We start from the raw sequence: 16,856 nt of genomic DNA on the forward strand, positions 1-16,856 counted from the left end.
ATTCAAGCTCATTTAGATACTATATTTAGGCTTAGAACTATATATATCAAAGCTGCATTTATCAGCTGGTCTTTAATGATGTTTGAAAACACCCGTCTGCAATGTCTGAAAGTAGGGAAAGTAAACCGAAAAGAGTTGTATGACAGCACAGACCATCAGTCTTTTCATCAGTGTCATTTAAACTGGGGGTAAATTATAATTTAATTATTTCCTTCTGTAAAGATGTTAGAGGTTGGTTGTTGTTCTTCTTAACCTACCCTAACAGAGCTTTCTTTTGTGGATTTGACTCTCCTCTAGGACTTAACCAAGCAGCTGGACGAGGTGACCCAGAACTCGGAGATTGTGGAAATCCGTCAGAAGGAGGCTGAATGTGAACTAGAGGCAGCCAGAGACCGAGTTCAGCAGCAGGCAACTGAAATACTTCTCAAAGCCAGTAAGACCCACAATCTCTTCCCTTTCTCTTTTCATGAGACCTGTGAATTCTTGCATCCACACTAGACTCAAGATGCACTCTATGCTTTCCGTGCAAACACGTCAAACATATCGACTAACAGCTCCCCTCATCTTGTCTGACACATCGTTGCCTGTTACACTTTAATAGCATGTTGCTGTACTGTATATCGGGGCTAATGGTGTTCCCGGTCCCTCAGAGGCTGCTAGAAGAAGCCTTGCTGACGACAGTGCCCAGTTTGTCTGTGTTTATGTGCACATGTAAATGGCTAAATAGGTGTATGTTAGAATCTGGTCTAATGTCTTATGATGTATTTCCATCACTACTTTGGTTAACAACATTGCATAAACATTACTGTCTGAAACGTGTGAGCAATCGCAGCCACTTTGGTGCGGAGTCATTCTCGGCCCATTAGCTCCAATGAGTTCGTTGTATCCAATGAGAGCATTTTATCACTTTCCACTGGAGCTGCTTGCATGTTAGAGACAAATAAGATCCAGCTGGTAAATGCAGCCATGGGAGTCTCATTTACCACACTACAGATCAGAGGACCTCTCAAGGTTGTTTGCAAAGAAATGACCATGAGTCCTTTTTGCCTTTTAAAGTGCCTTTTGTTTTTTAAGTTATAAAGGTAAAAAAAAAGTGTAAGAGTGGTAAATTTCAACTTATCATCCTTCAACAATTATTAAATGTGTAGTCTTGAGTTTAAGTTTTATGGTTTGTATGTCCAGAAATGTCCAGCACATTTTCACTCCCAGCTCACATACAGATGCTTGATAAGGACCCTTTCTTGCCACATTGGGTGTCCATTCATCCATATATTTTCCTAACAGCTTATCGAGTTAAGGGCCAAAGTGGGGCTCAAGCCTGTTCCAGCTGTCACGGGGGAGAGACAGGGTCTCTAATCCATTGCAGGGCTAGCATAGTGACAAAAATAACCTTTCAGACTCTCACTCATACTTACAGCTAATTTAGAATCAGCATTTAAGGCCTCTCACAATCACAAAGACCAATCAGTTACTAACTGGCTACCACCAGTTGGGTAACAAAAATGTTTATTTCCAAACTTGTGGAAGTGAAATCGGTCACAAAAATGGCTGCAACAAAAATTTCTTGTGATTGATTTAATGGCAAGCAGTTTGACACGATCACCTGTAGTTCACAGGGAAGATGGAAACTTATCTTCAGAGAGTTGTTATTTACTCTCCAAGTTCTAGTTTCACTAGAACTTGGAGAGTAAATAGTGAAACTAGAACTTAGAACTTGTGTGAAGCTTTCTAGAAACAGAATTATCGCTGCAACTAACACGTGAAAAAACACAACTTTTACTTCCTGTTTTGCATTGTACTTTAACAGTTTCACTACTGCTCTGGGAATAGTTTTAAAAGTATTTGTGGGCATGTCAACATTTTCATTGCTAACTACTGGAGAATGTAGCAAGCCCCTAGAGATCAAAGCAATCTCAAGCAGGTTTTCAGTGAAGAACTGTATAGCTCTGAAGTACCCAGAGACAAAGACATGACAAAGCAAAAGAATTCTAGCTCCACATAGAAAGGCCCCAGGGAGTTGTAGACCTTCTTCCTATGAGTCAGGGTCAACTATGGCACAATCACAAAACTGAAACTTTTTGACAGCCCCTCGTTGTAGCTGTGTTGGCAGCATCAATAAGAACCAGCAACATGCTGATTGCATCAGTTGAATATTTGTATTCTTCTCGCCTCTGCTCTGCCATAGGTCAGATAAGCAGTCTGCAGGCCACCCAGATGACCCAGGAAGCAGCCATCAGAGACCTGGACAACGAGCGGAATCGGCTGAAGGACAAGGTGGTGCGAATGGAGGAAGAGAGGGAGGCCCTTCAGAGCCAGGGCCAAGCACTGGATGAAAGACAGAAACAGCAGCTCCAGGCCCTGGAGAAGGTGCGTGTGTGTGATGGTGAAGTGTTTTGTATTCATGTCGGACAGGAAGCAGCTCTGTTATGAATAACCAATAAGTCATCAAGATGCAGAAACTGATCTTTTTTGTAGTTTGCTTCACACCAGTTTAAAATACAAGGACTGTGAAGAAGTCAGTGCCCATACTTTTTAGTGTAGTGGTCCAATGTCGATGGAGTTGAGCAGTAATAAGTAATACCTACTGACATCAGGTTTTCACATTAGGGTTACTTTGTTAGAAAAAAAATTGTACCCAAAATGTTATTGTGAAACCCCAGCATGAAGCCTTGGTCTCCTGTATTTTTTTGTATTTATGTGCATTTTAAGTAGTGAACTTGTCTCTCCTGACCATGTGACCAGGATCAAGCAAAAGTAGATTTAAACGTAGACTCTAGTCCAAATTCATTTTTCAAGTTTTCTTTTGCTTGCTTCTCTTAGTTTGTGATACTGACTGTACAGACGAGACTGCAATCCCCATGTGAGGCTGATGTCTTTCCCAAACCAAGTCTTTACAGAAGTAAAAAGAGCACTTGATTTTAATTATTGATGTATCTGAGAGAGTTGTACTTGTAGGCGAAGTCAGATTTTTAGATAAGAGCATGTAGATTTACAGTATGCATAAATACCCGCCCTGTCTATCTTTCGTTAGTTATTTTGGCATATTTAGTGCGTTGCAGAGGAATTCCTAGGGATTAAGAAGAAAATTAATCGTAGGTCTGCAACAAAGTTTAAAGCATGTCATCTGTGCAAGATGACCTGTGGTCGTCAAACAGTTGAAAGGGTCAAACTTGTCGATCACAGCTTTTACAAACTCTGAAAAAAGGACAGCTGCTCCTCTTTTTAGAAAGCGGGACTCTTAAAGGTCAGATGATTTAAGCAACAGCGTAGTCAGCAGACCAACCGCAGCCGATAGTAAATGTCAAGTGTTGCAGCCTCATGTGTGTTTTCCCATTCTTTTATATCTGACATTTGTGCAGTGTAATCCTCTGGGAGCTGAAAGACTTCTCCCACTGAGTGTGGTTGCTGTGAATTTAGATGTCTTCCCAAGGATAATGGAAGATCTCAGATCACTTAAACTTCATGCCATCTTTCTTCTATGGCTGAAGCTAAATTTCCAAACCTTTCAACACTGATTCATCATTATAAATTGGCTCTTGATGAAATTTATGCAAACTCAACTAAATTTGATAAAAGTTCCCATCTGACCTCGACGGGTTCAGTTGATTTATTAATGTAAAATAACTTTATTTATGCTTAATGAAATTTTACCTTCACGCTATGAATGCTTTTTGTATTAAAGGTCCCAGAGAGGTGGGTTGAATTTTTTCCAATGTATTTTTGTGTCACATAGTCTACATGTTTTCTCATCTGAAAAAACACATTGAAAACTTTTATTTATGTTGCGTGAAGTCACAACAACAGTTGCCTCAAAGCTCTCCTATAACAATACAGAAAAAACAACAATCAGACGACCCTCTCTGAGGAAACACTTGTCAACAGTGGGAATGAAAAACGCCATTTTAAGAGAAAGAGACCTCCAGCAGAACCAGGCTCAGGGAGGATCAGCCATTTGCCACAACTGGTTATAGGTAACTGTTACTCAACCAGTTTTACACTCCCTCTAACCTAAAGCCAGAATCTCTATTTGGTTCACGTTATTTATAACCAGCTCAAAGCTGGTTATAAATAACGTGAACCCGTTTCTGTCTCCTCATAACTGTCTGAAAAGAACTTTTCATTTCAGGTAAACTTAAAAGAATTTTCTTAATACAGTGATATTTTAACCCTTAGTAGTGAAATGGAGAAATTACACTGGTGTTTGTATTATACTTTGGACATATCACCTCGATCAAAATGCAGTTATAGGGTCTCAGGACCCCCAATGGAGCAGCAGATCAAAATGCTGCACTGAACATGAGTGTCACAGTAACTGAATGTTCCCCTCTAAAGTTTAGTAAAGTGAGTAAACAGAACATAACATGTAATGCCAAAAGAAAACAGTCACAAGCTGAACGGGCAGTGAAGCAAGAAATTGGGAAGAGAGCATTCCCATCTGCAGTAATTTATATTTGGCGGTGCAGCTCTGTTCAGGGACCTCTTCACCCTTTACATATGAAAGCCAGTGGCGAGGAGGGCTGCAGCAGGACCAGATAGGGAAACGGTGCCAACAGATGAGACACTGACCAAGTCAGTTAAAACATGGAAGGATAATTGACTGAAGTTATAAAGAGCTAATTTACTTTTTCTGCTACACTGAGACAGAGTTGGGTTGCGAAGTGGCTTGAAACCGAAAACAAAACAAAAACAGTAAGAACCATTCATAATCAGCTATAGCAGCCCTGACTCAGATGGGTTCATGAGTGTTTTAGATGTAAATACTTACTGCTAAAAGTCCCGTAAAAAACAAATGCTTTGTACAATTGAATGATAGTGAATGTATCGTATTTGTAAAATAAATTAAAATTACCTTGATGTAAACATTGCAAAGATGATTTTTATAATTACATTTAATTGTTAATGTAGTGATATTTGGCACAGTTCCTTCCAAGTGAAATCCATATAAATTTGCATCTTTTTTGGCAATGCAGACCATGTTTTCTTCTTTCCTTGTTTTTTTAAGACAAAGATTGGATCAATTATGGTTCGAAATAAGCAACATTAGTGAACAAGAAGAGACGGAACTATAATGATAATTTCATTGACCTGACTTAATTAGGGAACATGTGTGAAAAGTCATTAGATTAATTGTTTCCTTGGTTTTCATTTCGGTTCCCTCTTATTACCATTCTCTCCCATTTTGTTTGCTTTTATTTCTTTGAGTTTTTTTCCTCTGTCTCTCTGCAAAAGGAGAAATTAACCTCTCAGGATGTTCATGGCCTGTTGTTTGTGTCACACTGTGGAGATGTGGCGCCCATGGCTTTGTTGGCCATATGATAACACAGCAGGCTTGCCCAGTTTGTTAGATGTTGTTTTTGGTAGTTTTCCAAAACAGCCTTTGGTTCTGAGCAATTACTGCACACTAATATGATCGTTCTTTGATCGGAGATTAAAGTTTTTTCATGTTGCTGCCAGTGTCTGATGATCTGCCAGACACTCAGTAGGGTTAATGAAAATTGTGAGGTTGAATGAGATATAAACTGTACATGTTTTAGGACAGTAAAATGTGTCATGCTGAGAAGTTATGTTGATCAGTCAGTCTAAATGACTTGAGAAGCTAATATATTCACATTTTTCTTAAGCCTAGTATTTCTAGAGTTTAGTTTAGTGGACAAAGGAAGAGTTTTACACATTACGTTTATCACACTTAAGCAAACATTTAATTTGTAATGAGTGAATATAATTTGTAATGGGCTCTCTGTGGTTATGTAAGCATTTAGTATCACTAAATAGGCTGGGGAGCTATTACGCTATTAATTCTGAAGCAGTAAATTTACTGCCATTAAAGTATATAGAACACTAGGGTATTAGTATGTCATAGGATATGATTTTTAATACCATGAGATGCCGATACAGATGTCTCTCCATCTAATAAACCAACAACAATGTTATAGTTTCTGCATCCACCACCATGCAAGGCTCCACTTATGTCCATTGATATAAATTTTGTTATCAGAGTGAGAATATCAAGGGAAGAGGGTGGAAAAGTGAGATAGCATGGAGATTAAAAATAGTACACCGGAGTACTGGGAGGGTAGGCGTTCAAGAAAGAGTGAGGGGGCAAAGGAAAAGCTTACAGTCAGTTGTATGTGAAGCTGGACACACTATAGATGGACAAAGTTGATGAGCCGTCAGAGAAGTTATGTGAGGGGAGGTACAGGACATTTATGAGGACAGCAAGACACTGGTGAGGTGTGTGGTAAGAGTGACAGATGGGTTCAAGTTGGGGTGAGATTAAATCTGCTCAGAGCCCCTACTTGTTTGTGGTCATGATGGACAGGTTGACAGCTGAGCTCAGGGAGGAGTTTCTGTGAACGCTGATGATCACAGATGATATTATGATCTGTAAGGAGAGTAGGAAGCAGAGTCTGGAGAGGTGGAGGTATGCTCTGGAGAGAGGAGGAATGAAGCAAACAACAGAATGAAACAATGAAACAAAACAGAACATGTGTGTGAATGAAAGGGAGACAGGTGGAAAGATAAACATAAAATTGGTAGAGTTAGTGAAGGTAGATGAGTTGGAATACTTGGGGTCAACCATTCAAAGTAATGGACAGTGCACAGGAGGGGTGAAGAAGAAAGTGCATACAGGGAGGAGTAGGTCAGGTGATTTGTGACAGAAGAATATCAGCAAGACTGAAAGGGAAGGTTTACAAGATGGTAGTGAGTCCTGATTTGATGTATGTTTAGAAATTAGAAATGACTGCATCAGAGGGACAGCTGAGGTTGAGCTGTTTGGAGATAAAGTTCAAACGAGGGAAGGCTGAGATGGTTTTGACATGTGCAGATGAGAGAGAGTGCATATTAGGCTAAGTATTTTAAATGTGGAGCTGCCAGAGACCACAGAAAAGATTCACAGGTATAGTGAAGGAGGACATGCAGAAGGTTGGTGTGACAGAGGATGATATTAGTGATAGGATCAGATGGAGGTACCAGCTATCTGCTCAAAGGTGTTCTTAGCTTGGTTAGATGTTACTTCTCTTAACCATGGAATTAATTCTGTCTTCATCCACCTTAGTTGTCTCGTGTGTCTTGCTGAGACACGTGAAATTCAACATTTTAATTCAACTTCAGATATTATGTCTGCTTCATTTGTTATATAATAATAACTAAGCTATGAAACTGCTTGTGAATCCTCCAATTACTTTTGAACCTCTAAAAATGTGATCTGTATTTAAAAATGTCTGTAATTCCTAAACAGTTAACGGGATTTTTTTGTAAAATGTGATATATATTGATAGTTTGATTTGAAATTAATTAAGGCTGGCATAGTCTATATGACAGGCCGGACTCAAACGCTACATTCAACCTTTCATTCGCTACATCAAAGTAGACTGGTGGACTGCAGAAGTTTTACTAGATGTCATCTGCTCCACCTCCCACCCTGCTTGTTTACATCTATTACAGCAATTAGCGAGAGGGGAGGGGAGCTGTCGCGGCTACAGTGCAGTGTACAGTGCAACCCTGGGTAAGTGATGGGTGGCTGCGTAACCCAACAGTGAGTCGGTGACACTGATGACATTTGCAATTAGTTTAACAAACATATATTTGTGGTGCCAAAGATTAATTGTTCACTCAGCTAATCCCTCGCTTCTATTACCAGCCACGTAGCCTCTTTATTTATTTATTTTAATAAAATAACCATCAAATAACGCATACGCTTGTCATCAGTAAAAATGCTGTCAGAGCCTTTAATGGCCTACCTGAAATTCAGTGTGTGGACTCCTGAGACTGAGCAAATTTAAATTTAAAAATATATATAACCTTATTTTAAAAATTATTTTTATCAGTTACTTTCAAGTTTTCTTCCTGCCATCCCTTTTATGTCTGCCTGTAGTACGCCCTGATGTGCTACTGCCACCAGATGATTGGTGTGGTGCCAATCTCTTGTTAGTGCGCAAAGAAACCAGGAACCTACCCAGCTCCACAACCAGAGCCCACATGTTAACTTTATCTACACCTTTAGCTACAGTTTTTTAATCCGAGACACACAACGAACAGAAATTTCCCACTCCCTTTCAACATGTAAATTAATCAGAATGTTTTTTTGTATGTAATTTGTATAGTATATTTTTTTTCTCTCATTTCTTTTCTAAATGTACTTGTATATTGTTCACATGTTGAAATAAATTACCAATCAAATCAAATCAAATCAAATTTAAAGCTGGAAACAGAGCTGCTGATTTTAACTCTAATCTCATTAGTAGTCAGATAATCTTGGTATAGTCTTTAATAGGATATGTTCCCTCAGATCGCTCACTGTGTGAGTCAGCTCAGCTCATGTGTATTACAGTTCCCTTGTGACTTTTTTTTGGCGAAGTTTAGCCAATTAAAGTTTTGTTAAAGCCATGCAAAGAGGAAACAGCTGCTCTCCTGATTAAAACCAAACTTTAGCGCTTGCATATTAATTTTTTTTTGTCTGTTTTGTCTGTTTCCCCTGAAAATCACTATTTTTTGACTGTAGCCTTGATTCATACTATAATAGCTTCCCAATAACAAACCCAGTGCACTGTTGCTGGGTACAGAGGGCATTTGTTCTTGCCTGTCTGCTCATCTCTGAGTTACACAGTTTATAGAGCCTGACAACAACCTAACTCTGCAGGACTTCATTCGTTCTCCTTGTGTCTCTCTAAACAACATCTTTTCTACATCTGTTCTTCACTGCATTTTCTGCCTCCTTGCTCTGCTATTCTACAGCTTCTCCTCTCATTTCATCCACACATAAATCACTGCTGATAACTTATATTCATTCTTTAAATGATGCTCATTACATATTTCTTTTGTGTTTATACTCATTAACTTAGCATTTTAACTTGGAATTTCAGGCTTTTTAATGTTTTTCCTCCTCTTAAACATCTGTCACGTCTGTAACTCATCAGTGGGTCGCATTAGAAGTTTGTTTTGAACAAATTTTCACTTTTTTCTTAAATTTAAAATTACTATTGGATTTATCTATACAGATGAGCATTTTTTACAGTACTCATTAGTTCAGTTGCAAGTGCAGTTTGTAAACTTTGACACAGTGTTGTCTCAAATTAAATGATCTAAGTTGTGCACTTAATGTACATAGATGACACTGAGAATTGTGATTGTCTTGCTAGCTCTTGTAACTTGGTTGAAAATTTCTCAGGTCCCTCTCTTTCCTGCAGGCAAGAAGGGCAAGAGTTTTACTTACTTGTTTGACTGTACATCATCCAGGTACTTGTGAAGCACTTCTAACCATAGTTGATTGTTTGAATGAGTGTACAACACTGGTACATTGACATTTTACCACTAGGAGGTTTTGTAGTAAGCCAAAATGCATTATGACTAAAACTAACACTGCTGATGTGTTTGCCTTAAACAAATAATTCATATGTAAAGTGATACTATAGATCATCAAAACTGTTTCCTGTATGGACACCAAAGTTGATATTTGGACTTGTCCAAGAAAACAAGAAAAGAAAAAAAAAAGTGAAAACAGCCACACGATCAGGTCAACATATCCTGAACTGTTTGGTCTCCGTATTGCTGCTTCTTATTTTATCCCAAAGGTCACCGTATTATACGCTGTTGTCATCATCTTGCGATGTCCCACTGCAGAGTCAAATATAGTTTCTGTGCACCTAATTTAGTTACATTTTTGTCAAACATAATATTACATGCCTGCCTATATTAAAGATCGTTTTACAATGTTTAAAACGTGTTGGTCAGAGTCTTCAATCAGCAGCTGTTCATTTCACTTGGGACTTCACTACAAAACATCCCAAAGTCTGTTTGTTTCTTTCTGCATGAACTCAAAGACCTACTGTTTAAATAATGAGTAAAAAGAAGTTCTCCTGTTATCAGCTAGACTGCTTTAGCATACTTAAAAAACACAATACCTGAACACCAGTGTGATAAAGACCGTTGGACATCTAGAATCCAAACGATTGTATCTTTACTTTTGAGACTGATAATGGGCTTCATTGTGTCCTAATCAATAACCCCATTATCAGTAATCCCAGATAGGCTGTGCCCAGGCTTTATCAACTTTTACTGTTCAAAGAATAACACATGAGAGTGACGTGGCGAGAAAGAGTAGCACTGTATAGAGGCAGCCTGGAGGATTATCCCCAAGCAAACGGTGGCAATATGGCTGAATAATGCAGCATATGTTGTGAATGTCAGCCCGAGCTCTGTGTCTGTCTATCGTCTATCGCAGCGCTCACCTTTGAGCATAATTTAAGTTCGCACGTGCGTTTTCGGTGTTTTTTAGACCCTCCGTGATGAGAAAGTGTCCCACGAGAAGGACGTGAACAGTCTGCGAGCTCGATACGAAGAGGAGACCAGCCAAATGAAGGAGAGCCAAGCTCGAGCTCTGGAGGAAGTCGCCAAGAAGAACAGGGTGACCCTGGAGACCGCTCTCAACAACGCCGAGAAGGACAAGAACCGCCTTCTGGCTGTGAGTACACACACACACACACACACACACACACACACACACACACACACACACACACACACACACACACACACACACAGGGACATGTTTTCATTGTTTTCAAGGACAGAAAGACATACAGGGCTGGCCTGGGCCCTTTATTGTAAATGTTCCAGTGTACACCTCTGATATGACGAAGGTTCTTCCAGACCAGAGCCTTATTATGAAGTGAAGCATCTGACACATGCAATCATAACAAAGGTCCCAACTACAAAGAAGAAACGACTACATTTAAAGCTGGTGTAGTTATTTAAAAAAAAAATAGATAATCCAGCAGGTTGAAACCGAAGTAGTTGGAGAGGAAACTAGAATTCTGCAGTGCCTCTGGCCTCTGTTTTCAGGCTTTACTAAAATGTAGCCTGTGAGGAGGGACTTGAGCAAATTTCACACTAGCCTCGGTGCAGTAGTTTAAAGAAAATAGTGGGTTGAATGGGCTAAACCAGTGCATCTCAAGTTTTCTTCCTTTGTCTGTTAAAACAAGCCAAAAAACATAGAGTTAAAGGTACAGTTTGTGAAATCTCACCACTGCTGTAGATGTCAGTAGCTTGCTGATTGCCGTCCATTTCTGTTTTTTTACTCCTCTGAAATTTAAGTGCGTAATCCTAATTATGGCGGCTGTAGGTACAAACAACTCTGTCAGTCTGCTGTTTATGTCAGCTGGGTGTCCATGTGGAGCCTCTGGAGTCAGTGAAGCTTATTTCTCTCCAATACTGAGGTGAGTTGTTGAGGATGTACAGAACCTTTCTGTTGAGAAGTGCTGCTGTTAGCCGGCCTTAGTGTTGTTGTTGTTTGTGTGGGTCGCCTGTCTAATCTGCTGACTGTAGCTGGGACAATATCACGAACAAATAAGCATGTTTATGCATTTTTTGAGTGTTAAAGCCCAGTGTGTTTGAGTGTTTTTATGTCATGTCACTTTCTAAAAACACTTTTGTATACTGCAGCTTTAAAACATGGATGGATCAGATGGTGGGTTCACAGGGCACAATGAATGAAAATCAACAGGGGTTTATTTTGTGATTGCCGCATCTTGAGTAATCAGCGATTATTGCTCGAAGCCGAAGGAATGTGAACAGCTGTATGCTAATTGATCCTGCATCATCAGGCCCGGAGCTATTCTCAAGCCGTAAACATTCTGTTTTTCGAAGAATTTCTGATGGACACCAGATGTGACAGTAAATTAACTTTTGGTGCATAAGTATTTTTATTTGTTCTGATGCATTAGATTTTTTTTTTAACTTTATGCACTTTTGAGCTTTGGTAATATTTTAGTCACAAGACAATGTGCAGCTAAAAATATGTCAAAACATGGTCATCGCGTGGTGCCTTGCTATCGCCGATTTGTGTGCTCCACCATCCAGCACAGTCGCCATTACTGTGATGGGAAATCATAGTGACAGTGTCTACTGGTGCCTGCTGACAGTGACAGCAGTACAGGTAATTGGGTTAATAATGGAAGGTAGTGGGCCCGAGTTGCTGTTTGCGATGATTAGAAACTAGTGATTGGGCCCATAAACATATCAGGAAATGTTTAGTGAGGTCACAGGGAGAGTGAGCTGAGGGCCATTTCCCCAGTTTTTCTAGTGCAGTGGTTCCTGGCTGACCAATAAAAAGAATCACGGTTAAGGTGCTTTTGCATTAACTTAAATTTCAGGCCCAAAAGCTGTGTTCATCTTTTATAGTGTCTGTGATCTCAGCCCACTAATATTAGCTTGCTAACTAGTGTGAACTTGTTGCACGGTTTTGAGCTAATCAGCTGCATACTAGTCACTGGGAGGTTAAATACGTTTAACCAAAACCTTCTGTGGTGATTTTTTGGGGGGGGCTAGGCCATCAGACATCTTGGTGGCACGCACACCTAGGACAACTGTATAAAATGTATGGTAAAAGGGCCACTCTTCGTCCAGTAAAGGCTTGGGCAGCTTTATTACAAACTTTGCCATTACTGTTGAATTCCCTAGAACTGCACATGTTGAAAAGCTAGAGTTGTCAAATGTTGCATTCAATCAGAAATAAAGTGAAAGAAGGAGATGGTGAACTGCTCAAGATGACAAGCAACTCGTTGGCTTCAGGTACTGACCTCATCTAATACAAAAATGTTTGGTAAGTAAGATGCTGGTGTCCTTTAATCTGCATGGTTAAAGGACACTGGTCTGACTGGTCAGACTGGTCAGATGATCTGAGAGATCATCTGACCAGTCACTCCTTGCTGTCCCCATGTCGAGACTGAAACACCGAGGGGACCGAGCTTTCGCTGTTGTGGCCCCCAAACTATGGAACAAACTGCCCCTCCATATCAGGCTGGCCCCAACACTTGAAATGTTTAAATCACTTTTAAAGACACACTTTTTTTCAAAGGCTTTCTAGGAGTATTATCAGAGTCAGTTTGTAGTCAGCTGTTGATCATTCTTAATCTTTCCACCTTGTTAATCTTATTCATTGTATATCTTATTGTTTATTCTACTCATGTTGTGATATTTAATATATACACTGATTTATTTTTATCTTTTTCAATTATATATTTATTTTGTTTATTGATTTCATTGTATGCTTAAAGTATGGTTTTTAACTGCTATCTCTGTTTTATTATTGGAAAGCACTTTGGTCAACTTTGTTGTTTTTAAAAGTGCTATATAAATAAAGTTGGATTGGATTGGATGGATGGATGGATGGATTAGTCTTCAGGAAATAATTTTTAACAAACTAACTTGACCAACTTGATTTAGCATGTATTTTTTAAGGAAAGTTTCACTTGCACATAGCTGTAGGCTGAAACAGCATCAGCGGAGCAGTGGTGTTGACGAGAGAGATGACCCGGGACTGATCCATTGATCTTGTAGTAGACACGCTTCTCTAACCTTTGACTGCAGCAGTCTGATACGATCTGACATCTTACAGAGTAACTTCATTATTTATTTAGACTGTTGTCCAATATTCACTCTCTTGTTTGTGGTCTGCTAACTGCAGAAGGAAATATTTTTCTCTCGCTCCTAAATGACCCTCTGTGTTTATCAGTAATTTCCTCTCTACCATTTGCTACACAGCAGGTAGAGTATTGTAGGTTATCAAAGGAGCTTGCAAATAAAGCGTCTGGACTTCTTTAAGTTGCTTGAAGACGTTTCACCTCTCATCCGAGAAGCTTCTTCAGTTCTAAGGTCAAATGGTGGAGAGTCCCAGATATAAACCTAGTGGGAGTATCCCCCCACAGAGGGACAAAAGGACCCCTGATGATCCTCTAATCGCCTGAGCCAAGGTGTGAAACTGGGTGTGGGTCCCAATCAGCCAGAGTTTCGGGTGTGTTCATTGTGAAACCTGGCCCCACCTTATCATGCGAATTCCTGAGGTCAGATGGCCCAGGATGCGAGTGGGCGTTAAGGCGTCTGGGAAGGGATCTCAAAACTGGATTATAGATGGCAGAGAGTTGGTGTTGTAAACCCCCGCCTCTGTTCAAAGATGGTCGCTCACAGTGGACATAGATGACTTCTTTCACTCCTCTTTCAAACCATCTGTCCTCTCCGTCCAAAATGTGAACATTGGCATCCTCGAAAGAGTGTCCTTTATCCTTAAGATGCAGATGGACTGCTGAGTCTTGTCCTGTGGAGGTGGCTCTTCTGTGTTGTGCCATGCGCTTGTGAAGTGGCTGTTTGGTCTCTCCAATGTAGAGGTCTGGGCATTCCTCGCTGCACTGTACAGCATACACCACATTGTTAAGTCTGTGTTTTGGCGTTTTGTCTTTCGGGTGAACCAGTTTCTGTCTGAGCGTGTTGCTGGGTCTGAAATACACTGGGATGTCATGCTTGGAGAAAACTCTCCTGAGTTTCTCTGATACGCCGGCTACATAGGGGATGACAATGTTGTTGCGTCTGTCCTCCCTCCTCCCTTTGCAAGCTCCTTTGACTACGATGACCTGGATGACTGAGAACCTTCACAGACATATTGTAGGTTATATAGAGTATGTGATGGAAAATTTGCTGTCTGGAGAGCTAAACTTTGAGATTAAATTTACTTTCAAACTAGCTGAAGTACGTGTAGTTTTATGTAGTTTATAACACATAAAACAGTGATATCACAATTCACCATGGCAACTCAAACGACTGAGGAATATGAACACAAGTCAATGCTGATTTTTTAAATAAGGAGGAAAGAGAACAGTCATTAATAATCAGCTTGTGTCACCCTGTTGTCATCATGTACAGAATAAAAGTTTGACATAAAATATATCATACTTATGTATGATATACTTTCTGTCGTCAAGTTTTTATATTTCATTTTGAAATCTAATTATTCAGCGGTAACCTCCATCCATCCATCCGCTCTCTTCCGCTTATCCCTGTCAGCGGTAACCTGACAGGGATAAAAATGTACACTAGATCACAAAACTGATGATAGAAATCTGATGAATTGGATCAGATTCGGTGTCCCGTTTGGACTTTAGCTATTATTAACCCAGGCAGCAACAGACTCCCTCAAGTCAGTGTTTTATTTCTACTTTATACTTTGTAGTATTTCTCTTGTTTCCATTGTTCTTGTGTATTTTTTTGTTTCCTTTTTGCTGCTCACCTGGATTGTTTGACGAACGTCCTCCCTGTTTGAAATTTGCTCTACCTCTAAGTCACAGTTATAAGTGGTGACATGTTGTTACAAAACTTTATCATAACCCGGGAGGCACCTACTGCAAATAACCGTGTAGTTAGAGTTGATATTATAAAACAATGAGCAGACAGATAATCAGGAACGACTCAGTCAAAATACAAGCTGTCGGCTCGCTCGGGTTCTTTGCACTAAGGATCTGCGGCCTGCCAAAGGATGTGGTCCTGTCAGATAATTCAGTCTGCTCATGTTGTATTCATTAGCGAACGAGTGGAATGACAGACAGCCCGCATTATGTTGCATATGTTTTTCTATACCACTGGCTACAGTTACAGTAGGTTGCAGTTGTGTGTGTGTGTGTGTGTGTGTGTGTGGTGGTGGTGGTGGTGGTGGGGGGGGGGATTTATGTTGATTATTAACAATCTAGGTTGAAAATGAAAGTTTTTCCTATTCCCAATTATTAATATAGTCCTGTACTGTGAGCCATACTCATTTACCTCTCCACAAATGATCTTATGTAAGTTGTGTGTGTGGATTACTAACAAGTAACTTATCACAAGCCTGTTTCTGCAATCTGTACAAAAACTCTCCTTTATTCACTGCCGCAAGAGCTATAAAGAAGATACATGCTGTGTTTTCCTAGACACTTTGTAACATGTTTTTCACAAAGGTCTAAATACTGTTTCAATAGCTTTTTTCTGCTGATGCCAAAAATGTAAAGAAATGCTGAATACTGGCTTCGGTATTCAGTTAATTTCATATTGAATTTCAGGTGATGCCCCTCTTTGAAACGCTTCCTCTCAGGCGGTGGAAAAAGATCCGACTAACATTTTCAGTTTATTGTTGTCACAAGACTGTCAGTCTCGTGAATACAAAAAGCGCAGTTTTTCCTGTGTGTAAGAGGAAGAGCAGATGTGATTCTCTCAGAGAGGCTGAAGAACGTTTGAAATTGAAAATCTGTTAGAAAGATGATGATAGACAGAGCAGTGGGCTGTGATGTTTGGAATTTTTTCCCTAATTTTGAAGTTTGTGCTTACTAAAGTCTGTGACTGTTCATGCATTGTTTACTGAAATGTTTCGTATTGTGTAGTACGCACGAATCAGTTTAGCAATCCGGGACTGATGAAGGTTTGATTAAAGTTTCTTTTGGATATTGAGATTGGTGAGTTAGGCTCTCACAACCTGATGGTTTTCACTTTTCATAGTGCTGAAAATCTTCACATTTTTCCCTATCGGATGACAGCACTGACGGGATCATTACACCTGAAATTACTCCTCATATAAAGGCAAGTAAACTAAGATTACAGTATTTAATCTGCAGAAAGTGATGGATATACTGTAGTCAGTGTTGGGTATTGGTCAGAGACTTGCAGACAGTGATCAACTAATGGGTCTTCACCCAAAGTGTGCTCAAGGTCACAGTTGTCATTTTACTGGCAAGAACCTGTGAATTGTGATGGATTGCGAACCGGATGAGCCACATCATTGATATTCTGGCTCTGTAATGGAGTAATTCAGTAATTACATCATAGTTATTAATCAAACAATAAGCTACATAAGTTCCTCGATTGTCTGCGTGATTTGGGGGGGGTAGGAAAAATGTTCCAGCATAGTTTTTTATGTGCGTTGCACAACAGCGGCTTTTCATGACAGTTCATGTGGAAGATGAGGCAAAAGTATTAGAGTGATTTATGACTGCTGAGGAGCGATGATTACATCTTCTTTCTAAAAAGAGCGAAGAAGAAAGTCACATTTGCAGACGTACAAA

At 39.8% G+C, this 16,856-nt stretch overlaps 1 protein-coding gene across 3 annotated transcripts in view; it reads left to right on the top strand.

Annotated features, from left to right (window-relative positions):
* Positions 1-16,856, top strand: part of fam184ab (family with sequence similarity 184 member Ab) — a 221,857-nt gene that overhangs the window by 112,701 nt on the left and 92,300 nt on the right. For all 3 annotated transcript variants that reach the window (XM_085247044.1, XM_085247042.1, XM_085247043.1), the window contains 3 exons: positions 298-433; positions 2,186-2,367; positions 10,277-10,462. In XM_085247044.1, the coding sequence (XP_085103170.1) occupies positions 298-433; positions 2,186-2,367; positions 10,277-10,462 (504 nt within the window). The remainder of the gene's footprint in view (positions 1-297; positions 434-2,185; positions 2,368-10,276; positions 10,463-16,856) is intronic.

The sequence above is a fragment of the Mchenga conophoros genome, linkage group LG15 (assembly GCF_057382185.1).
Source record: "Mchenga conophoros isolate Kocher_MC1m ecotype Shallow Benthic linkage group LG15, M_conophoros_male_GT1.1, whole genome shotgun sequence".
Classification (NCBI taxonomy): domain Eukaryota; kingdom Metazoa; phylum Chordata; class Actinopteri; order Cichliformes; family Cichlidae; genus Mchenga; species Mchenga conophoros.